This window comes from Sceloporus occidentalis, unplaced genomic scaffold, assembly GCF_023333645.1.
Source record: "Sceloporus occidentalis isolate IW3139 unplaced genomic scaffold, rSceOcc1.0.p SCAF_22, whole genome shotgun sequence".
Classification (NCBI taxonomy): domain Eukaryota; kingdom Metazoa; phylum Chordata; class Lepidosauria; order Squamata; family Phrynosomatidae; genus Sceloporus; species Sceloporus occidentalis.
The window spans coordinates 12431226-12457254 of NW_028317002.1; the positions used below are offsets into that span (position 1 = coordinate 12431226).

At 41.7% G+C, this 26029-nt stretch overlaps 1 protein-coding gene across 1 annotated transcript; it reads left to right on the forward strand.

Moving 5' to 3' along the window:
- Positions 1-15401: 15401 nt before the first annotated feature.
- LOC149301077 (coiled-coil domain-containing protein 28B-like) lies at positions 15402-24392 on the forward strand. Its single transcript, XM_089484650.1, has 5 exons — positions 15402-15562; positions 21679-21842; positions 22078-22223; positions 23475-23497; positions 24176-24392. Exons 1-5 carry the CDS (start codon positions 15402-15404, stop codon positions 24249-24251), a joined length of 570 nt encoding a protein of 189 aa, XP_089340776.1. The 3' UTR covers positions 24252-24392.
- The last annotated feature ends 1637 nt before the right edge of the window (positions 24393-26029 follow it).

Below are 26029 nucleotides of genomic sequence, written 5' to 3' on the forward strand. Positions count from 1 at the left end.
TGCAGAAAATATTTCTATCTAATGTCTCATCTCCTCTTTTATATTGTGTCTTATATTTTGTACCCACCTTTTACACACTGAAATTCCTGCTTTACACATTAACATATCACAGGGTCATACAGACAAGAGTCGGCAAAAGCCACAGGAAAAGAACGTGACCTGTCATGTTAGCACCTAATAACGTTAAAGTAGAAATTGCTTGTGATAGGTAACAGCTATGTTACTGCTGTATGAGGGAGTTAGTTACGTTACATGTTAGGCTCGCTAAAGAAATGGTTGTAGGTAATCAAACAAGGACACTGCTTTATTATTATTATTATTATGTTACAGAAAATAACACTGGCTGTGATAGCACAGCCTCCCTATGAAGAGTCTGAACCATGCAGGCCATGCAACATTTCAAAAAGCCTGCACCTTACTTATTTACTATGGTATGCCTGTGGAATAAACATTTAAACTGAAATTAAAAGATACCATAAAAAAAAAAAAATATTCTCACTTTAAAATTCTGTGCTTTCATATAAGCGAGTTGCTGCATTTATTTTAGCTATTACTTTACTCATCTATTGTTAAGATGGTTGCACAATCCAGAATGGTTAATCAGAACCTAGTATTTAAAAAAAATGTCACAGTGGAAGTTTTTCTTATTAGTACAAAAACCTGGCTTTCTTTCAGGCAGGTGCTAACTACGTTCCTGGGTGCTGGTTTTTGTGTCAGCCAGTTATTCAATTTTAGATTAACGGTTCAGCTTCGGTTTGCACTTGCACATTCTGGTCGTCTGGGTTTTTTTTTTTGGCCAAACCAGCACTCGAGATTTTATCTTTATCTAGAATTGTTTGAAGTGAATGAACTTATTTTGTTTAACATGCCATTACTGTCAGGGAAAATCATGAAGGCTTTCTGGATGGAAGTCTGTGTTTTCACTTGAAAATGTTGTGAATGGTTACCAAGCTTGTTCCCGTTATTATCCTAAATACCACATCTAAATCTACGCTGCTATTGCAGATCTATTTCTGTACATGTGTAGTACAGCGCTAATCAAATCAATTTTCACCTCTTACATTTTATACTGGTTCATCCGCAGCAAGCTCCTCCTGCATTCGGGGCTGATCTGACCCCGCATAAAGCATAGTTAAATCAGTGAGTTTTCCTGAATGGCAACTTATATTCAACTGGTTTTGGACCGATAATAATGCTCAGAGGATGTGGTGAACGAAATTGTTAAAATTAGCCTACAAACTCATAGTTTAGCGAATAAAACTCAATGTTCTAGTATTTGGTTATTTAAATTATGCATTTATCCTCTACCTCTTCCGTTACATATGACTTGCTGAGTATAAATTGGTCAGATGTCATCCAGTGTAACTCAGGATTCTTAAAGTTCTGGATTATGTTGCTGAATAATTCTTGGTAGTTCAGAAACCTGTAATGGATTACTAGTCTTTTAATTATTGACGGTGAATGCAAACCAGTCCTTTCTCTTTCATAACCCTGCATGATCACGTAGAATTACCGTATAACTGGTCACTTTTGCTGCAGATGTTATTGAAAGAGGGTACTTGGTAGTATCTTATATTATACTTTTGTGTATGTTACAAAGTTGTGCTTTAAGCAATGCATTGCTCTGGGTGGTGTGTCTAAACAAATTGAAAAATATTGCATATAATTTGCTTATATATTTCATTCTTGTTTCAAACGTTTATCTGGGTAACATTGTATAGCAAGAACTTGGGAATTCATGTGGTGCCCTATAGATGCCATCAGCATTGGCTCCTGGTAGGCAAGCCAGATGGGCTAAACTGCAACGCATACTATTTTAGTAGATATCAAGAGTGATTTTGATGCGTATTTAAAAATTTTCTCATCGCCATACCAGTACAATCTGCAGAATGTTTACATTGGTTGTTAAGGTGACCACTTTGCAAATTTGGTTAGGTTCAAATGCTATGCTTTTGTATAGGGAGAGGTAAGGGAAATTGATCTGATGGACCATCTACTGTTATCAGAAACCTGTGTCTTAGAGGAAATAAGTTATATTTATAAAGTGATTAAATGAAAAACTCTAATAAGGAGAATGCACCGTCACGTGCATCCTAATAAATTAGGACTTCCAGGAACAACAAACATTGCAATAGCTAAGCTCCATAACTTTAATTCAAAATCACAAGCCTGTGCAATTTCACATAATTCACTTATAAGTATATTAAGAATTTACTGCTTGCGCCGTTACTTATTTAATAATAACTGATGTAAATTATGTTGATTATGAGTAGGACAATACTACCTATTAGTCTGATTTAGTAGCAGTCTTGTTAGACACGCTCTGAAGCACAGCAGTTGTCACCTTGCAAATGGGTTAAATAGGAGAGTATGGTTGTGTAAATTTAGAAGCTCTTAACATGGTGGCCTCTGCTATCTATAAGATACATATTAATACTACTTTCAATAAATGGGCTTTAATACATGCTTTGGTTATTTATTAGGTTTGGATTTATTTTTCTTAAGTGGGAATGTGTTTGAACTGTGTTGTTAAAGCACTGTTCATATGTGTGTGTATTGATGATTTCTTATTGTCAAAACTGCGGTACCAAAGAGATTGCTGCTCTCTGTGCTTTATAAGAAGACTACTTGGCCTGCATTCTTGCCAGCAGACCAGGGAATTATTTATCCAGTCTATCAACAAAGACAAATAAAACTGTTTAGCCTTTTCTGAGCTTTCTTTTGTCATATTGGTGCAAGCTAACAAGGACTGTTCACAAGGCTTTTTACTAGAAAACATGTCACTGGTTGCCTTCCTTTTCTGTCACCGTTTTGTCATAGAATTGATATTCAGTTACTTAAGATAAATATAGCTCTGGTAACACACACTAATCCCTATGTGAACTTATATTTAAATCCAAAGATCACCCTCAGTTTGATAACTGCTTATTTTTTATAAAAAGTTTCTGTCCTGTAATTATCCCTAAATCCGACCGTGTACTCCAAAATAATCAAATAAACCGATCATAAGTGGTGAACTTAGTGGTGACCGCTACATAGTTACAAATTCCTCAACTATCCTATTTAATACTGGGAACACATTGAGTGAGGTACTCATGCTTCTCCGTCTGTCATGTGAAGAACTGTGTGTAGGTGATCCAAAAGTGGTCAAGGCCAAGTAGAAACCCTTACTTTTCTGGGGCCTCAATTGCCGAGGGTGAGGGATAAGCGGTCCCTTCCCTAACAGACCTGAGCCAGGAAGGCTGGATCATCTAGTGTCCTTCAGGGAACTATGGCGGGTGAAAGGCAAAACTCATTCTCCACCAAAAAACGAGTCTTCCCAGACCTGGCTCCGCTGTGCTGTTTTTTAGTGAACCATATGCCTGTATGAAATCACAAAAACATATCCGGCCACAGTGCATTGTTGGTGTTTTAAAACATTTCTCTACAACCACCAGCCATAGGCCAGGGTGTTTTAAGTGCGAGGGTCCAACCTTGTGGAATCCTGCACTGCTGCTTAGATTAACTGGGTACTTATAATAATTGTGTTACACAGACCTATGCTGTTTTAATGCAACTCCGAGTAATGTATACGCTGTTAAATGGTGCTACCTATATCTTTTGGTTGAAATGTTAAATAACGCCTATAATAGAATGGACCAAAATATTAAATGCGTAACCGCTGCCCTCCTGTTTTTTAAAAGGAACTCCTGGAATTTTCTGCATCACAGTGCTAATACAGAGGAAAATGTATAAACTGCAACTTTGGTGTAATGGTGCATTAAACATGTCCTTTGTTGCTATGGTGATTGCCCCAAAACCGCTGTTAGTACCCACTATTGACTATATACTGCATTGACTAGTTGCTCCAAAAGGATCTGTCTCTGTGGTTACGGTATCTGCAGGGTTATCTTTCATTAGAAATGCAGGACTCTTGTGGAAAGAATTCAACAGGATCTCACAACTGGTGTTAACTAGTATCAGACACCATGCCCTAGAATTACCCCTGTGTAGGGGAGGAAAGATAATCATGATAAGCATTATTCAAACGCTGGGAGGATCACAGTGATAGCAGAGAGGGCTGGATCTGAGGATGGTGGTATGAAAGTGACAATCTGGATATGGATATGTCACACAGGGCAAGGTGAACTATTACATACTGGAGGCTGGCTAGTGGCGGCCCCCAGACCGAGCACGATGGGTGACAGGAGGGTGATCTGGACTCTTCTGGAGCGATGGATACTGATACAGGGGGAGGGGAGCATGTGATGGATAGGAGGGGCAATGTGACAAAAGGGAATGGTGGAATGGTCACTATGAAGAGGAGTTGTGGTGCTGAAGGCGCAGCAGAGGACGGAGCGGAGTAGTGGTTGGGGGCAGCCGGTGTCCTGTCTGCAAATCTCCTCTGTCAGGTCAGTCACTGCTGGGATTCTCGGGCTTCCCGTGCCTTGTTCTTCTCTCGGTATTATAATAATACATCCCGGGAAGATGCGCTCTACTGATTTAATCAGATTATCTATTACTATTATTAGTAATAATAACGCTGCCACTCCCCGTGCTTCACTCATCGAACGCTGCCTGTCTCTGTCCTCCTGCTGGTGACATTGTGGGAGCGATATAACAGGCAACAACAGACACAACAGCTGAAGCCAGGACGAGTGTAAACACAATAGATCGTTACACGGAGGATCATGGAAACCAACAGGAGGCCCAAACAGGAACCGTGTTGGTTACATTATTTGTGTGCCTCCATAATACACATGTATGCACATGGTACTCCCAGTACTATTTACCCCTTAGTGTACATCTTACTTACAATAGTTATTCTCATGCTGAGAAAACTAAGCAAATTACCGAAATATGCCCCCGGGATGTATTTTCTGGAGCCTATATACTTCACATCTTAATTCAAATGGTTTTGGACGCACAGCTTGTAATGTCATGTTTGTACAGTGCTGCAGAATATGATGGCGCTATATAATGCAAAAAATAACCATTCTGATTTTAATGTAATAAATCTAATATTAGCTTGTAGTTTAGGTTCCCAGTCTCTGTAATTGTTTTGGAGATATGTATAGGTGCAGTTATGCAATAATGCTGAATTAAATGCTTTCAGAAATAAATATAGGATTAATTAACAACATAATTCCTAGCACTGTAAAATATCCAAACATTTTCCAGAAATCATTCTTTAAGCATTTGATTTTTTTTCTTATTTATATTTTTGGCCAGGAACATTTAATCATCTTGTGACACAAAAGCAATTACTGTTTCTATAGAAACTTTAAAAAGCTCCTAAAAATCTCTTACTTCTCCCACCCGCTGATCCTGAGACTAGAATGTTATGATGTCTGTTCCTATGTTATATGCATATGTTGTATATATATATATATATATATATATATATATATATATATATACACCGTATATACACAGTATATTCATCTGTAAACATGGTTATGTAGGTTTATATAATATATCCAACTACAAAATGTGTTCTGCATTTATTTGTAAATGTTTTGAGTCAATTAGAAGCATTCTTTTTCAAAGAACTCTCTGATCTTCCTTTGATATCTTTACTGTGAGTCTAGTCTCTTCTTGAACATTATAGGGTGTCACATATAGAAAGCGTAGAGATGACACCTGCTGGCTAAGAAAACTATATAGGCATCGAGTAGGGACCAGGCAAAATCAAAGATCTGAATATTTGAAGGAGACACCTATCACCCTTTGAAATTTATGGTATCTCTGTCTCTCTCTTTCTCTCTGCTCTGAATATTTGATCTAGACAACCACACGCTTTGCAAATCTTATTACATTTTAAAATTGGGATAGTTCAGAACAGACACCAGATCTTTAATACTTTTGTTCATGTTAACGTAGGGTCCACCATTATTCAACTTTTTATTTGGATAATTGAAAGGTTTCACGGTTGGCAATTTATCTTTTCCTCGGAACCCAGCAGAATGGGTTTTTTTGTTTTTTTTTAGAACTCTCACACATTCATCTTGTTACTTCCTGCCCTTACACATGACTGCCTTTACACACATATACACACACATCAGCTTACAAACATACAAATACCTGCACTGCCCTTACACGCACGCTGTCCATACACATACCAGCTTACAAACACTCACATATATACACATACACTGCCCTAACACACTGTCTTTACACACACCTGCCCACTAACACGTATATACGCATACACTGCCCTTACACATAACTGCCTTTACACACATATACACACACACTAGCTTACAAACATACAAATACCCACACTGCCCATACACACACCAGCTTACAAACACACGCAAATATACACATACACTGCCCTTACACACACCTGCCCATTGACACATATATACACATACACTGCCCATACACAAGCCTGTCCATAGACATGTGTATGTCCATACACTGCCCTCACACTCCCCTGCCTTTACACACACACACACACACACATATATATATATACACACACACACCAGCTTACAAACACACAAATACCTACATTGCCCATACACGCTGCCCATACACACACACTGCCCATACATACACACACTGCGCATACACACACACACACACACTGCCCACACACACACACACACACACTGCCCACACACACACACACACACACACTGCCAATACACACACACACCAGCTTACAAACACACACATATACAAAGCCCTTACACACACCAGCTTACACACACACACACACATATACACAGACTTTACACACCCCACCTTACAAACACACACATATACATAGCCCTTTTCCCCCATCTCTTACTTTTCTCATCTTCCATCATCTTCTATCTTCCATCATCTTCTATCTTCCATCATCTTCCATCTTCCATCATCTTCTATCTTTCGTCCTGTGGTGGGAGCGCGAGGTCTGTCCCTCCAAGCCTCTGCTTTAGTGCTCCCTCATCACTATGCGCCGGCTATTGATGCAAAGTGCCCTGGTGATGTCATATCCCGGTGTTCTGCATCATTTGCCAGCGGGTAGTGGTTAGGGAGAACAGAAGCCGAGCTCTGAAGGGAGATTGTGATATCCCCAACCAGCCCTGCTCATCGGGCACCTCCACCCCAGACCAGCGCTGATGATGCCTGGGTGCGCACTGCCCACAGTGGCGCCTGATGAGCAGGGCTGGTTGGGGAGAGCACAATCGTGCAGCTGCCTCGGCATTCCCCTGAAGACCGGCCCAGGGGAGGCGGCTTTTCTCCTCGCTCCTCCACTATAGAATCGCTACTGTTTTTTAGGGGCTTCATGGTGAACCACATTGCTGGCAGGAATGGGATTCACGACGGGGCCCTGTTGAGCTAGTTAGGGAGATCCGTGATCTCCCCAACCAGTCTTGGAGGCTACAGCTGCTGATTGGGCGGCTGTGCGCCCCCTCACAGCTGCGCCAGAGGCGAGTGCCTCACTGACAGGAGCAGGACCCCCGAGAGGACATAGGAACCATAGGACTGAGTAGAACAGACAGAATAGTGGGACAGCCCGAGTCAGGAACCAGGAATCTGGAATGTCTATGCCAAATCAGAAAGATAGAAAGGAGTCATGAAACATGCTGGGCCAGAACCAGTACTGGAAAACAACAGGTGTCAAATCAGAAAGCAGGAGTGAAGATGCTGGACAAACCAGTTCAAAACCATAGCCGAGGATGTCAAACCCAAATTAGGATACTCAAACAAGGTCAAAGAACTAGCTGGTTGAAAGAGCACCAAATGGGTCAGACTGGATACTCATGAGCAACATAAGTAACACAAACCAAGGGCAGGATCAAGCTGAAGGCCCAAAGTTTAAATACCTAATTTCCGGGGTCAATCAAGGTCAGGAGAGGGCGGGAACAGGTAGAGGCGTGTAGTGGCATAATTGGTGTGCGCACCTACTCTGCGCATGCACACCCTAGACCAACGGTTATGTAGACACAGGGCCTACTCACGAGAAGGACAACGGAAGTAGCAGTTTGTCGTGGGATGTCGCCGCTGCTCCTTGCAGCTCCTGCAGCTCGCTGCTCCTTGCAGCTCCTGCAGCTCGCCGCTCCTTCTCAATCTGATCTCCATGCCAGCTTATTACATAGGCTGCAATGATCAGCAGCAGGGGACTCATCAGAGACATTGTATGTTTTGTACAGATGGATGCATACTACATAAATTGTGCACTGCCTGGGACAGTCCCGCAATGGGACTTTAAGTACAGGGTACCAGGCAGCCTAAATCCAGGACAATACATTGTGCCAGAATGAGAATTCTGAGTGAAGGAGGTCTCAGCCAATCAGGAGAGACTTCTCCAGGCTGAGTGCCCCTTTACACCAGCTCAGTGTAAGCTGCAGATAGCACCAGATATGTGTATGTGACTGTGTTTGTCTGTTTGTGTGTGTAATGTCTGGTAATAGGTTAATTATCTGAAACTGCTCATGTCTGGTAATGACTGTACATTATAACATAAATATATTATTAAATCTGAAATCAACATGGTTCCCAAGGCTTCCTAATAATATAAAATGCATTTTATGTGTATGTGAATTAGTGTGTATGTGAGACTATATATATATATATATATATATATATATATATATATATATATATATATATATATTCGTTATTTTAAAAATGAAAAATGGAGCTGAATTAAAATCTAGTTTCATTTACACATTGATGTTCTTTGGGTTTGCAAATTTTATTTTGTATATTATTAGATATTAATCATGTGTTTGATAATAATAGAGAATTTGCATGCAATCAAATGACAGACATGGAGGGGATTATAGATGCACCACACACAATTCTCTCATAAGAAGGTTTAATTGTAAGCCTATTATTAGGCGCTCTTGTAGCAAAGTGTGCGAGGCACATTTGTAACCTGTCTATTGTCATAAACTTTAGATTGACTAATCAATAACTGGATTTTAAATTTTGATTTGGTGAGGTCAGTGCTTCTTTAACTTATTGAAGAGGCTTGGTAAAGAAGTCCTTTAGAAGCTATCTTCTGTAAAAGCCACAATCATCATCTTGTTTGTATCCCTTAAAGCAGACCTGTCACTTTTAACAAACATACATTTTCCAGATTAATATTTTGATATTTATTTCCAGTTGTAAATACATTAGGGCTGCAACTAACGATTATTTTAATAATCGATTAGTTGGCCGATTATTTTGTCGATTAAACGATTAATCGGATAAAAAAATACATTATTTTAAATTGAAGAAAAATTGCAATAAAAAACGTACAATTTACACTTTCATCTCTTTATTGTAATGGCCTCTCTCTCTCTATTCACCTTCTTATTTTACTGACATAATAATAAAAGCTACAAGAACCCAAACAGTGTTTCTCAAACTAGGTTTTAATACAAAGTTATTAGTAAATATTAATTCATATGTTAACTATTTTTCATATTTAATAAAAACTGAGAAAAAAACCCTTGTTTACATTTTTTTTATTTACCAAACTGCCCCCAGTTATGCACATCTGACCCCCAGCTTGCCACTCTGCTCCCATATATGCCTTATACCTCTTATATGCCAGATTCCGCTGTGCCCCTGATATGCCTTATACTCCTTATATGCCAGTGATATGCAACCCAGTGATATAAGCCCTCTGATATACCTTTTACCCCCAGATTTGTTTTATGCCCCCCTGATATTCCTAATATCGATATGCCTTATACCCCCTATATGCCACTGAGCCCCCTGATACCTTTTACCCCCAGATATGTTTATGCCCCCTGATATGCCTATATGCCCTGAAATTCATAATACCCCCCATACACCACTATAACTCACCCATACACCACTCTGGCTCCTCCCCCTCCCATACACCACTGCCTCCTCCCCCTCCCATACACCACTCTGGCTCCTCCCCCCTCTCATACTCCACTCTGCCTCCTCCCCCCTCCCATACATGACTTTGGCCCCTCCCCTCCCATACATCACTTTGCCTCCTCCCCCTCCCATACTCCACTCTGCCTCCTCCCCCTCCCATACTCCACTCTGCCCCCTCCCCCTCCCATACTCCACTCTGCCTCCTCCCCTCCCATACATCACTTTGGCTCCTCCCCTTCCCATACTCCACTCTGCCTCCTCCCCCTCCCATACTCCACTCTGCCTCCTCCCATACACCACTCTGGCTCCTCTCCCTTCCCATACGCCACTCTGCCTCCTCCCCCCTCCCATACGCCACTCTGCCTCCTCCCCCCCTCCCATACTTCACTCTGCCTCCTGTGAACCTCCGTTGCTGACAAGACACCAGGGAGCCGGGTAGAGAGGCAGAGTGGCGTATGGGAGGGGGAGGAGCCAGAGTGGTGTATGGGAGGGTGGCTCCCATACACCCCTCTGACTCCTCCCCCGTCCCATACACCGCTCTGCCTCTCTACCCGGCTCCGTTACTGAAGGCACTTTCACTGCAGCTTCATAGAAGCCTCAGCGTAAGTGAAGGTGAGTAACGGAGGCTGTCTGTGCGATGCAGACCCCCACCGGCTGACAGAGAGGATGATTCTCTGTCAGCCGGTGGGGGTCTGCATCGCACAGACAGACTCCGTTACTGCCCTTCACTTACACTGAGGCTTCTATGAAGCTGCAGGGAAAGTGCCTGTCAGTAATGGAGCCGGGTAGAGAGGCAGAGTGATGTATGGGAGGGGGGAGGAGGCAGATGGGAGGGGGGAGAGAGACGGAAGTGAGAGACCGGCCGACAGTGAGGAGAATCCAGGTCCCCTGCAGCGTTGCGGGGGATCTGGATTCTAGTGTTATAATCCGATCTCTGTTTGAGGTCGGATTATATAAGGAGAGGAGTTTTTCAGAGCATTTGCTCTGAAAAAAAACTCTTTTTTTAATCGATAAAAATCTATTCGATTAATCGATAATGAAAATCGTTGACAACGATTTTCATTATAGATTATTATCGATTTTATCGATTAGTTGTTTCAGCCCTAAAATACATATATATATGTTTACTGATTAAAATAAGCAATGTGTGTCGGCGGGGACTTTAATCTACTCCCGATCCCGTCTCTCGACTCCTCCGCTAAAATCTCCTCTAAATATTTGAAGTCTCTGACTATTCAAGGTACCCGTTTCCAGGATTTACTGCACCAACACATGTTATTTGATACTTGGAGGAATACTCATCCGCTCGATAGAGATTACTCGTTCTACTCAGGGGCACACGCCAGTTACTCCAGGATTGACCTGATTCTCGTAGATAAAGTTACCTTGCAAACGATAACGAAAGCAGACATCGGGCCTATAACATGGTCCGACCATGCCCCAATTTGGACTACATTTGATCTCTATTCTCGATGCACCGCTTCTTCTAGATGGAGGCTGAACGAGAGCTTGTTACAGCATGCAGATGTTTCTATTGAAGTGTCCGACTCCCTTTCAGATTATTTTCGGCTCAATGATACCCCGGATATCACCCCATCAACCTTGTGGCTGGCCCACAAAGCTGTGGTTCGTAGCTGTTTTATTAAACTGGTATCCCGCCGGAAACGTGCCTTTATGAAATCCATTTTCGATCTCACTCAACGTCTCACAGCTCTGTAACTAGCTAATAAGGCCTCGTGGTCTGACGATACTTACCGCCAATTTACCGCTGTTCGGTCAGAATTACTCCAACTTTAACTACAGCGTACGGAATACATGCTCCGCAGACTTCAGCAAACGTTTAACGCCAAGGGTAACAAAGCGTACTCTTTACTTGCCAGGAAGCTAACTCAGCGCTCGGCTCAACTTACAGCGCATTATCTTCAAGCCCCTGATGGACGCCGGCTCTATAACCCCAAAGATATAGGAGACAGCTTTGCGGATTACTATGACTCGCTATATAATTTACACTCCCAACCGCAAACCACCCAGCCGTCGCAAGCCTCCATTTCCTCTTTCCTGCGTTCATTTCCTATCCCTGCTCTGCCAAGGAATCAGTGGGGATCAGTGGGATAGAAGCGGTACTCCAAGGACTCAAACCTCACAAAGCACCTGGACCAGATGGCCTACTGAACTCGTATTACCAGAAATTTCGCTCCATCTTGGCTCCACATATATGCTCCTTGTTTAGCTATTTTATGTCTGCATTGTCCTTGCCAGCGGAAATGACGGAGGCGCAGATCGTTACTATTCCCAAGCCTGGTAAACCTCCTACCCTTTGTGCTAATTACAGGCCGATCTCGCTACTGAATACGGACACAAAACTTTTTTCAAGGTTTTTGGCCCTGCGTCTCAACAGTCTACTTCCGTCAACCGTCTGACAATACTCGCAAGATTATCAACATCCTTCATTTAGTCAATACTACTAAAGTGCCGTGCCTTCTGTCCTTGGACGTGGAGAAGGCGTTCGACCGCCTTCATTGGGGATACCTGAAAGCTACCTTAGAGGCATTTCATCTCCCGGAACAGTTCATTAATGCGGTCCTTCTCCTCTACGGTGGCCCTTCAGCCAGGGTATGCTCCTCTGGATTCCTCTATAAGTCTTTTCACATCCGTAATGGCACCCGTCAGGGGTGCCCACTCTCCCCACTTCTCTTTGCGCTGGCCATGGAACCCTTGGCGATTGCGATACAGAATGATCCTGAAATCCAGGGGTTTTCTGCTCATGCTACGTTAGCTTATATGCGGATGACGTGCTCTTGACAATCACGGAACCTCTGACATCTTGACCGCGGTTACATGCATTACTGGACTCTTTTAGTGCCGTCTCCTACTATAAAATCAACTGGGGCAAATCCCAGGCCCTTAATATTGGATATTCCTCCTCGCTGGTGACTACGCTTTCGTCCTCCTTTCCATATGACTGCCGCTCAGATTTCCTTCCGTACCTGGGGATCCGTATTACCAAGACCACCCACACTTTATTCAAACACAACTTTCTCCCCCTTTGGAATAGGATTCAAGAGGATCTTAACCGGTGGTCAAAACTGGAGGTCTCCTGGTTGGGGCGTATCACGGCATTTAAAATGAACGCGTTACCTAAGCTCCTGTACTTTTTTCGAATGCTTCCTGTTGTCCTCCCGGCTGCCTTCCTGAGGTCCATCAGGTCCCGCCTCATTAAATTCATCTGGTCTCATAAACGCCCGTGGCTATCCACGAAACTTTTACAGCGACCCAAGTTCTCCCGAGGTTTAGGAGTCCCGAATGTTCAACTCTATTACTTGGCTGCAACTCTTGCTCAGACTCTGCTGCTTTTCTCGGGCCCCTCGCAAGTGGCGTGGGTCGATCAGGAAGCCCTTTTCACACGACCTTACCGGATTGGCGATCTTCTATGGCTCCCTAAGTCACTTCGCCCACCACTGCCGGCTGCTTTACCCACAACGAAGCAGTCTCTTGCTGTCTGGGAGAAATATCGACTTATCCTACGCTTACCCGTCCTTGGTCTCACGGTTGGCTCCCCTCTCTGTTCTGCAATCTCTCCTCCCGCACACATCCTTGGATACATGGATCCGAAATGGAGTCCGGTCGATCTCGCAACTTTTCCATCAATCTCACGTATGCTCCTTCCAGGATCTGTGTGCTGATTTTCGTCTCCCGCGACAGGACTTCTTCAAGTACCTTCAGCTTCGTAGAAGTCTATTTCCTCCGAGCCGGCTACCCCTATCGTCCAGTTGTGCCTCCGGGCCCCGATAGTTCCCAAGGCCATCTCTCTGTGCTACCTGGCTCTACTGAACCCCTCCATGGATGCCAAGCTTTCTTATATGGTTGCATGGGAATGGGAATTGGGCTGCGCCTTTGATGTTTCCGACTGTTTTCAGGCTCTGTCCACGATCCGAGGCGTGTCAAAGAATGTGACTCACTTTGAAACCAACAGAAAAATTCTGTTTCTATGGTACTATGTCCCGACCACGCTGGCGTCCATATTTCCGACAGTGTCCCCACTATGTTAGCGTCAATGCGGTGCCTGGGGTTCGATGGCACATATATGGTGGGAGTGTCCTGCTCTGCGCAGTTATTGGAACGATGTTTTCGATCTTAGTGCACATCTTCTTTCTATTCAGCTTCCGAGGTCCATTGAATTGGCGCTTCTCGACATGTTCCCGGACGACCTCTCTGGCCCTCATCGTAAACTGCTGGCTCACGTTCTTATTGCTGCTAAGATCAGTATCGCCAAGAAGTGGAAGTCTCCATCTTCTCCCTCTATCCATGATGTTCTTTATTCTCTAGCTATGACCTGCCAATACGAGAAGGCAGCTCATTTTGCCGCCAACACCCCGCATATCTTTGAGGAGACTTGGGATTGCTGGATCCAGTTTTATCAGAACCAATTTGGACATACCCCTTCGGGTTTTATGTTGGGATCACTTCGCACACCATGGTACCTTAAAGCCACTGCAGCCTCATAGGTCCGCTGTATCAGCTGCTGGAGTGGGCCTCGTTCTCCCATCTTTGCCCCCGTCCCCTTCCCCTGTCTCCCCCGGTCTTGTTATTTCCCTGTGTGTGTTTTTGTCTTCTCTCTGTGTTGTCTGGTGTTCTTTTGTATTTCTAAGTTTTTTTTCACTTTTTTGTTCTTTTTCTTTCCATGTGTTAGTATGCCTTATGTACTGAGTATATTTCTGGAATTCGGTTCTGTTTGCTTGGATTTTTTATTTTTATCTCTGCGACCTTTGTACCCATTGTTTATTTTTGCTTTGTTTGGTATATCGTAAACCCAATAAACTTTAAGTGTTAAAAAAAAAAAAATAAGCAATGTGTGTGCAGTGGAGCAGGCATCCTAATATCCTGCTCACATTTTGGAAAATCCTTTCTATTACATTATTCCTCCCTTTTTGTTAGGTTGTTGTTCCTTTTGAGTGGCAGCTGATTTGTTGTACCTATCTTTTGTATGCATGGGAAGCAAAAGGGGAGATGACATCAGCAGAGGACATTAATTGATATCAATTGATAAAACAATTACCCTGGTTGAAAAAAAGCAAACACTACAGGTAGCTTTAATAAATACCCTAGTTACCCACAAAGTTATAATTGTAACAAACAATATGTGACTGTGCTATGGAAACAGAACAATGTTGATTTTCATGATGTACTTTCTTTGGACATTGTATTAAGTATGTTTTGTAGTTATACCTATTGTACTTATTCACAGTGGCAGTGAATCATAAGTAGAAACCAGTATAGTTGTTAGTTTAGATAACCGTGATCTCCCATGTAAGATAGTGAACGTATTAAATATGTACATTTGAATAGCCTCTGATGTCACCCTGATAATATCGGATAACACAAAGGTCTCACTCTGAGCAGGATGATGACTGGCAATGTAGAACTTTCAGTTGACAGGAGTATCTAATATCTCTAAATGATTCATACTAGATGCTTCTAACTCAGCGAACACACAACAGTTGGGCAAAGCCAAATCTAACACATATAACTTTATATCTGTTTTTCTAACACAATATATTTATCTTAGATACATCAGTTGGGGAAGAATGGAGGACAAGAGGAAGAAGAGGAGTCCCCAAGTATGTGTGACCCAAACTTTACCCTCCGGATCCTTGCGCAAAATGTCTGCTCCTCCCAGTAAGAGCGCCACATTCAGCCTGGGGATCCCTCATCCTCCCTCCCCAAAACAGAAAAACAAAATCAAGAGGTAACTAGCTAGATGTAGATTCACAAACATTCATGCAAATCTACCAGGGTATCCTGTGATCTATCTTCCGCACATGTACAAAGATGCTGAAATATTTCTATATATTTCTATATAGTGTGTGTTTAAAGGTATATAATACAATATGTTCTCTGTTGCCAACAATAGCAAAGCACATACAAAGTGAATCAGTGAGGGTTTAAAGTTTAACTTTCATTTTAAAAAGATATAGTTGTACAGAATAATAAATTTCACTAATGCATTATAGTGAACATTATGCTAGCAAGTGTGTAGGTGAAACATTTAATTAAAATAATTCAGCCGTTTGGTATTGATAATTTAAAGATTAAAAATTGCAAGTATGGATGGAGAAAGGTGGAATGCCACAGCCCCCTCTCCCTTGTCCCAGAATAAAATTCTGTAAGGAAATGGAGCCATACTCCATCCCACTGGAGGTCCAAACAGCAGTTACATACGGCATGTATTTGCTAGCAGTTTCTATACCAGAACATATTTAAGGGGTGGCTGAGCAGTCCTGGCCAACAGCAGCACCCCAGCCACCCCCAGGGCATATCTTAAACCACTCTTCTCCTGTTCTGGGTGCTGGGACATCATGTCATATCCCAGTGCTAAGGAGGCTGTGCCAGCTAGGCCCAGGCCTCTTTAGTGCAGATGGATTGGTCTTTGATCTCCCTACATGGGCCCATTCATCAAATTGCTCTCCAAGGAGGTCTAGTTGGCCTAGGTCTTTATTTTCTACACAGGAGTACATCAATGCACAGGTCATATTTCCAAATGTACACAATACATAGTATGTCTCATTTAGACACGCAAATTGGATTATAAAACATGCACCATATACAGTAGCATCTAAAGAAATCCAACTTTTTTTTACTGTATAAAGCTAAGGACGGATACAGGGGTTATCTTAAGCGTGAGTCAACTAATCCAAAGTAAACAAAAGCTGTTTAGGAATGAATCTTGTGGATCACGTCTCTCATCTCAGAGTATCAAGATCGTTACATGATTAAAGTAGGGCTGCAACTAACGATTATTTTCATAATCGATTAGTTGGCCGATTATTTTTTCGATTAATCGGATAAAAAAAATTTTTCATTTATTTAAATTAATGTAATAAACAAATTATATTAAATACAAACAGCATAATAAAAAAACTTATTATTTCGCAACCAGCCCCCCCCAATTTATGCACGTTTGAGCCCAGGCTTGCCACGCTGCCTCCCAGACATGCCACGCTGCCTCCCACATATGCCACTCCACGCTGCCCCCCACATATACCACTCCACGCTGCCCCCCACATATGCCATTACACGCTGCCTCCCACATATGCCACTCCACGCTGCCTCCCACATATGCCACTCCACGCTGCCTCCCACATATGCCACTCCACTCTGCCTCCCACATATGCCACTCCACTCTGCCTCCCACATATGTCACTCCACTCTGCCTCCCACATATGCCACTCCACGCTGCCTCCCACATATGCCACTCCACGCTGCCTCCCACATATGCCACTCTGCCTCCCACATATGCCACTCCACTCTGCCTCCCACATATACCACTCCACTCTGCCTCCCACATATGCCACTCCACGCTGCCTCCCACATATGTCAATCCACGCTGCCTCCCACATATGCCACTCTGCCTCCCACATATGCCACTCCACTCTGCCTCCCACATATGCCACTCCACTCTGCCTCCCACATATGCCACTCCACGCTGCCTCCCACATATGCCACTCCACGCTGCCTCCCACATATGCCACTCCACTCTGCCTCCCACATATGTCACTCCACGCTGCCTCCCACATATGCCACTCCACGCTGCCTCCCACATATGCCACTCCACGCTGCCTCCCACATATGTCACTCCACGCTGCCTCCCACATATGCCACTCCACGCTGCCTCCCACATATGCCACTCCACGCTGCCTCCCACATATACCACTCCACGCTGCCTCCCACATATTCCACTCCACGCTGCCTCCCACATATACCACTCCATGCTGCCTCCCACATATGCCACTCCACGCTGCCTCCCACATATACCACTCCACGCTGCCTCCCACATATACCACTCCACGCTGTCTCCCACATATACCACTCCACGCTGCCTCCCACATATGCCACTCCACGCTGCCTCCCACATATGCCACTCCACGCTGCCTCCCACATATGCCACTCCACTCTACCCCCAGATACGCCACTCCACTCTACCCCCAGATATGCCACTGTGGCCCCAGATCTGCCTTATACACCCTGATACACCACTCTGTCCTCCCCAGACATGCCACACTGCCCTCCCCACATATGCCTTATATACCCTATATGCCTTATACCCCCAGATATGTCACTCCGTCCTCCCCAGATATGCCTTATACCCCCCAGATATCTTATACTCCCTCATAGAGTCACAGACCATACTTTTATAAATAAGTACTGGGTTAATCTTCACTGCCCCCAGGATTTAGATTCCCCTTAGTTTGCCCCCCTTTATCGCTAACTGCACCTTAAGTTAACTTTAATAAATTAATAAAATTAACCCTCAGTCCTCATCATTAAATTAACCCTAAACACCCCATTAACCATAACTGCCCCTAAATTAACCCTAAAGACCCCATCAACCACAACATCCCCTAAATTAACCCTAAAGACCCCATCAACCACAACAGCCCCTAAATTAACCCTAAACATACCATTAACCAAAACTGCCTCAAATTAACCCCAAACACCCCATTAACCACACCTGCTCCTAAATTAACCCTAAACACACCATTAACCATAGCTGCCCCTAAACACCCTATTAACCATAACTGTCCCTAAATTAACCCTAAACACCCCATTAACCATAACTGCCCCTAAATTAACCCTAAACACCCCATTAACCACAACTGCCCCTAAATTAACTCCCACCTCCCCTAACTTTCAGTAGCCCAAATATTAATTTTATACTTACAGTTAGATGAGTGTCACAGCCATGTGGTTCTGGCCTTCTGGGAGAAGGAAGGGGGCGGGGCCAGTTGTCACAGTGATTACAGGGAGGGGCTGGTAAGTAGGAGCTGCTGCTGTGAGTCACTAAAACGGATTATATAATGAGGGGTATTTTTCAGAGTGTTTGCTCTGAAAAAACCCTCATTTAATAATCGATAAAAATCGATTCAACTAATCGATAATGAAATTCATTGGCAACGATTTTCATTATCGATTATTATCTATTTTATCGATTAGTTGTTGCAGCCCTAGATTAAAGTATCAGTAACATTCTGTCTCTCGCAGCCATCCATAATACAGGAAAGAAAGCACAAACACATAGATGTCACAAAGTCATATTAAACACATAAACATATCTCTAGTGTATATTGTGTATGGAAGATTCCTCAATGAACAACTAAGAAACACATACATTTGCTTGAGAAGCTGTTGCTCGAGAAGCATGGATTTTAAAATAAAAATGAAAATCTGCATAAATACTTAGGTATAATGTAAGCCTACAACTGTCTGGGAAATTCATAATAAAATGCACAGGCATGATTTTATTTTTGTGACTAAAGCAAAGTTAATAAAAGAACAGATGCCAGTAGAAAATACCCAAATGCATGAATAAAACATGACCAAATACAGCATAAGAACTGAATAACTTACCTATGACAAGATGGATTTTCTTTTATTGATATAATATTGAATGAAGAGAAGTGAGTAAGATACACATTTCCGTTACATTTAAATTGCTTATGGTTCAAGGCTGTTTTATGTTTTTTTACACTTTAATGCGTATGATAGCCGAGTAGTCCATCTAAATGGACGTGATTGTCCCCACTGCAGCACTTTTGCCATTATTTTGTGTACCCACATACATTCTTAAGAATCCATACCTGTATATAAACCTTTGTTTAGGCTGAGAAACAAATCTAAAAAATGGGGTAAAAATATGCATTTCCACATTTTCACCTACGGTAATTATACATAGCTAGTGAAAATGGGCGAAACAAAAGAAACAGTGGATCATCTGGTAGTTGAAGAAACCGCTAAGATGTCAACGAAAGGGGATGTTATTGCTATGGGGGACTTTAAGAAAACGAGGCTGTGCTAGATTTAGTATTCACAAATGGAGACTTCATTTTGGATTTCACTGTAGGAGAGTGTTCGAATTGTTGCACTCCAAAGGATCCAAATGGGTTGGAAGATCAGAAACAGCATGGGTTTACTGCGGGGAGATCTCAAACTAATTAAATGTATTAATTTTGGTAACTAAAATAATAGAACATGGAAGAGCAGTAATTATAGCCTGCCTTGATTTCAGTAAGGCATATGACACTATACCTCATAGAAGACTGATAAATAAATTGTTTGGGTTTGAATGTTAAAGTAGTTGAATTGAGTGTCAGGAGACAGAAGGAGACAGTAGTTAATGGTGTATATTCAGAGGAAGGTCTTGTTACTAGTAAGGTGCCTCAAGGATCTGTGTTGGGACCCATCATCTACCAACGTCTGCAACCGGGTAGACATTCTAGGTGGAACAAGCCAAATGGCAAGTGATTTAAATAAATTAGAATTATGGTCAAGAGTGTGGTATGTTGATAAATGTAAAATAATGCACTTGGGACTTCAAAATCCCAAGGCAGAATATAGCATTGGGGCACTGTTCTGTCAGTGACAACGGAAGAGTGGGACTTGGGAGTAATTATTTCTGACTTAAAGATAAGCAAGCAATGCAGTAAAGCTTTGCAAAAAGCAAGTAGGGAGCTGGGTATATATAGCTTAAAGGCATAAGTAGCAGAAAAAGGAAGGCAGTCCTGCCACTTTCTAGATATCTGGTCACATCACACCTAGAGTATCCAGAAGGATATTGACTTTTTCAAGAGTCCAGAGGAGGGCTACAAAAATGGTGAATGGTTTGCAGGAGAAGATATATCATATCTATATGTATAGTGTGGCGGAAGGAAGAGAAAGAGGATAGGTTGTTTTACTGGTCCACTTGGGGCCAGCGATTACATTGCAATTTGTATCACTAGATACTGTGTCAATAGGTCAAACAAAAGTCAAATAAAAAATTTACTAATAGAATTCATATACATCTAATTATATTAATTATAGATTTTAAAAACATACAATAAACACCAGGTGACTGAGCTTGTTCACACCATATCAGTGTGAAGAAATACAATAAATAAATACTACCTAATAAATGTGTTGAGAGATGTTGTAGAAAAAACATTAAAAAAAGTATCTGGGTCTCACATGAAAAATAAAAAAAAGAGACGTTAGTTAACTCGCAGCACAAGATTTAGTTTAAATCACTTTTATTTATTTATTCACTTTGCGCACCTATCACTTCAGTTAAACTTAATTATAGATTTTAATAATATGTCATGTCTGTGAGGGACAATCAGGACAGTAAAAGCTGTAATCTGTCCATTTCTCTATCCTTTAGTTTACTATGCACTTTTTCTGGGATTTTATATGGAAAATGTGTCTTATGCCATCTTGTATGGATTTGCTTGGACCATCTGAGATCAAAACAACATCCAGCTCACGTCACACAGGCATGGCAGACCTTTTTCAGGATTCAGTGTTCAATGATATTAAACTAATTTAATATATGGACTAAATTGGCCCACAAACATAGTTTGATCAATGTCTTTTGTATTCTGACCTGGTTATGTTCACACTTGGGAAAGTGTACTCAGCTTTTGTGCTAAGATCAAGTGTGAGAGAGGGAAAGTGTGTGTGGGGGAACACTTTTTACATGCATGGATTGTAAGCATGCCATGCACACTACGGACTTTTCATTTTGCAATTTTTCTATTAATTTCTCACTTAAATCATCACTATGAGGTCATATATTTTAATATTATTGAGCCTATGGATCATTTACAAACTTACATAAAAAATCAGAACACTCCAGGTACAAAGGCATTGGGAGATTCTCCATGTGAATGTACGAAAAACACTCCCATTGATGTCAATCAGTATCAAGAATCATATACATGCACCTTTCATTATACATATTATATAAACCTATGCAAAGCTGTGTGCACTTTTTGGGTACCTTTCCTTAAAATCTATCCTTTTTCCATGACTCCCGGCATATTCCTTTAGGGTGATTAAGGAGCGTTTACGACCATCTGCTGCTTGTGAAGGAGTGACACCAGGACCCAGCCTACAGCACTCATTCCTGACAGACGTATCACATGTGTGTGAGATGGAAGGAGGTCTCCTGAGTCTTCTCAATGACTTTCACTCTGGGAAACTACAAGCATTTGGTAATGAGAAATGGGGAATGGGGAAGATTTGAAGCTTGGTTTCTGGATGTCCCCTCTCTGCATTTGGTCTTCTCCCTCATCCTCCCAACATCTGTTATTGTGTCTTCTCAGTGTCCTTTACCTGCTGACCTTGCATTACCCGTACTTTGTATTGTGATATACTTTTATCATACCGAGTACCCATGTGTCCATGGAATCATTTTTTATGGTATCTTATAGCAGTATCTTTTTACAGGCCAGGTGTGTTCTTTTGAACAGTTGGAACGAGTACGAGAGATGCAGGAACAGCTGGCACGACTCCATTTCAGTCTAGACATCTGTTCAGAGGAGCTAAGAGAGGACACCCATGCAGAGCGTAACCTGGAGCAACTCCTCAATAATGTGAGACAGGAAGTGTACTTGTGTGTGTGTGTTTGTACCATGTGCTTGTATAAGGGAAATTGTTGCTTATTATTAAAATGTGTATTGTCTACCTCTACATAAACATCCTATTCATAAATGCATTTTCAGCTTAAAGGGAAAGGCAATATTAATTACAGGGAATGATACTCCTATAAGGAGCCATTCCTGAAGTGTTATCTTGTATACAAAAAGTCTATTCCTAAAGTGTATCTTGTATACAATGGACCCACATGCCATAAATAATATTTACCCATAACGGACCCAGGTATGTGTCAGATGTGCTTTTATGCCTAGTAGGAGTATACATTTTATATCTAGTGAGTGTTCATTATTTCGCCTCCCCTCTATCACAAAGTGACCACAAAGAGTGCTTTCAATATAAGATATTAAAGTACTTTTCCATGTTCGTAACCTACTGAGTACTTCCTTGCACTCAACTGCCATTAATGAGAATAGCAAATAATGTTGTACTTTTCCATTTTCTGTGTATAAAATATATTGTATGTGGTGTAGCTGATATTATACCACTTTGTGTTCAACTTAGTGTTATAGAATTGAAAAAGAAGTAGTAGGAGTATTTATTGATAAAATAAAAAATATTCCCTAGACCACCAACACCCAATTACTGCACTGCACCCAGATCCAGCATGTAGATGCACATTAGACCATAAACACCAACTGGCCTAACTGACATCCTTGTTAGCTAATGATTGGCATTGTACTAGAGGTTTGGCAAACATAGAATATGATTAGGTATGTTGGCAACAATGTTTTGCTCCACCCCCACCCCAGCCATCAAATGCACATAAATGCATACGATATCTGAGAGGTCCCATTAAATTTTTGTATAAAGTACAAATAGTACTTCCATTTATGTCAATGGAAGCATTTTCTTGTCACTGAGTGGCTGCTTCAACCAGCCAATCAATGGCAAGAATTGTCGGACCACAGAGGAGAATGACAGCTGCAGCCCCTTCCTCATGGAAGTGCTTTTACAGTACGTTAATATGCATTAAACTGTCCCTTTAATTCAGACACACAGATAATTGTACTCCGGTTTAAATTGGGTCATTGGATTGGAAGTATTTGGGCATGTTCCCTGTTTGATAATCCGCAATGTGATGTATACCTGTAACACCTGGTTGTGTGTAATTGATTATGTGTAATGAGTATAGTAGGTACTTATACATATATCATCTGTATTTATTTATTTTTTTGTTTGTTTTTCAGCTTGAAGAGCTGAGTAATTCAATGTATCCTTCAGAAGTGTTTCACAGGTATACAGATGAGGCAAACACACAAAGACTTACATATGGGATAAGGAGTACAGTGCTAACTTGTGGCTGTTCTGGGATTTTTGAAATATATAACATTTTTCCTACAAGTTAGAAAGCACCCTTATAACACAGTTCCAAATGGTGGTAGTGTCCCTTGAACAAATATAGCAATTATTACTTTGATATAGAGGAATATATATACATAGAGAGAGAGATCCATTTCAAAATATGAAATACGTCAGTTGAGTTCCTTTCTCTAGACAATTTAGTAAGGAAACCACTATTTGCATGCAATTTGGAGGAAATGGGGGTTATGTATAAAGAGCAATTCATGAACGAATTGAAAGTGATCTAATCACTATTTCACTATGAACCAATAAAATTATCCAAGTCGCCGTATCTAACACATATAAAACCAGACCTTTTTGCACCAGGATTACTCTTTATTCATAACCCACATTGTCTGTGGATATTGGCTTATCTATACGAACCATGGTATTTGCTGTACCTGGACTCCTGGAAGAACCATAAATGGAGGGTATGTCAGTAAGAGAAAAAGGTGTCTGAAACTTTTCCATTTTACTTTTGAATATAAAAATGTTGTGCCAACGTAAATCTAAATCTATATGCTTTTTTACTTAACATATCATTCAGACAAAAGCTAAATTTGGCTGAAAACCAGGAGACACCGCCTTCCCCTAGTGACGATGTGACAGAGAGTCTCCAGTAAAAAAAACAAAACGCTGAACTCAAGCTCAAAACAGTTCGGGACTAGCACTCAAGTCCGAACAGAGGCCAACTAATGGATTGCGAAGCACACTACTAAGTAAATTACTCAGGCTCTACAAAACATAGAGCTTAGTAAAAAGTACATGGCAGCTTGAGTGTCAGAAAAGACTAGGTCAGGTGTACATTAGGTGTAGGTGGAGGCACAAAAGCACAAGAGTAGTACATATATGATTTGTTGGTTGGTAGCGCTGAGAAAAAAGCTGTAATAAAATATGCAACTTCAGAGTACACAGTGGCATTCTCACATTCTCTCAGGTTAGTACCTAAACTGTGGCACACTATTGGTTTTGCATTGTAGACAGCAGTGAATGTGATCTGTATGTAGTAGTAAATATATATATATATATATATATAGATATAGATATATTGGAGTTTAATAAATATTTCAATGCATTGGAAATATTGTATTGTGTTGTTATCCCACTTCAATGCACTTCTTGTCTTGACACACAACAAAATATACAAAATGAAATACACAAATAAAATAATCAAATAACACATTATTTGCATTGAAATAAAATGCAAAGTGGATTCTGTACCAAATGCCCTCAAATGAATTGTTTGAATGCATTCCCACATCCTTAGTAGGAAACTAATTATTAAGCTAGCTCTTATACACATATACAAGATGCCTGAAAGCACTTGTCCTGGGAAATTATGGGAAATGGGCAGGCACATATTTAGCTTACAATATTCTTAAGAACTGTGTATGTTTATTATACCTACTCCAGATGCTCCCCGTCTTGCTCAAGAGTAACAATGTTAAAAAGCATAAGAAATTCTTACAAACTTTTTTATGGTAACATAAAAAATGTAGAATCTCCTTGTTAAAATTGCAGCAGACATCAGCACAAGGGGTGCTGAATCTCCCAAATGTACACAAGTACAATTTGGCAGCTAATTATAGAATAGAGTTGAACTGGCTCACTGATGTGCAACGTTTTGCGTGGGCTGAACTCGAGCAGCAAACGACCCCTGACACACACCTAGCCTCCCTTCTGCACCTCCCATGCTCTGCGTGGTCTGAAGATGTGAATCCCAACCATTTATTGGCAACTACATGTAGGGCCTGGAGAGTGGTGAGGAGGCATATGCTGGGATTGTTCCAGATTCTTACCCCTTGTTTTGAAACCGGCATTCCAACATGGAAAGGTGGACCAGGTGTTTTTTTAATGCTGTTTGCAGGAGGAGGCAGATTGTTCAACCTGGCCTAAGGCAGTGGGCCCCAGTCCATACTTAGGAACGTCTTACTTAGGGCTTCTACAGGCGGTCCCACCAATGTCACGGGACACATGCCACATTTGGAGGGGAAGAGAGCAGGGAGTGCTGCAATGCCACCTCCGCGACACAGAGTTTCCCCATAGTGACCCAGAGTCTCTGGATGAAACCTGAAGAGCTCCCAGGTATGCTCCAGCTGCCATCTCTTGACAAGCGCATAGTTGAGTTTGTGCCCCAGGAAGCTCATACCCCCATACCCAAATAATGACTGACACTTTACTTGGGTGCAAAATATTTTGTCCACAGCTTTATTAACATATATACAATATTTAGAGGTCATTGTCAACCCAGCCACCCCGGTTAACATTATTAACAGCTCAAATCTTATTAACACTGACAATGACCTCACATAACCAATAAATTAACCATATAATGGCACCAACACATACCAGGTGCCTCCACATTAACATATTAACATATTGACCACAATAGGGATGTACC

Excerpts from the sequence above, each read along its gene's own strand:
- LOC149301077 (XM_089484650.1), top strand. The coding sequence starts at position 15,402 with ATGGAGGACAAGAGGAAGAAGAGGAGTCCCCAAGTATGTGTGACCCAA. Across the intron at positions 15,563-21,678 it reads CAGAAAAACAAAATCAAGAG|GGTGATTAAGGAGCGTTTAC; the intron begins GTAACTAGCTAG and ends ATATTCCTTTAG. Across the intron at positions 21,843-22,077 it reads TGGGAAACTACAAGCATTTG|GCCAGGTGTGTTCTTTTGAA; the intron begins GTAATGAGAAAT and ends ATCTTTTTACAG.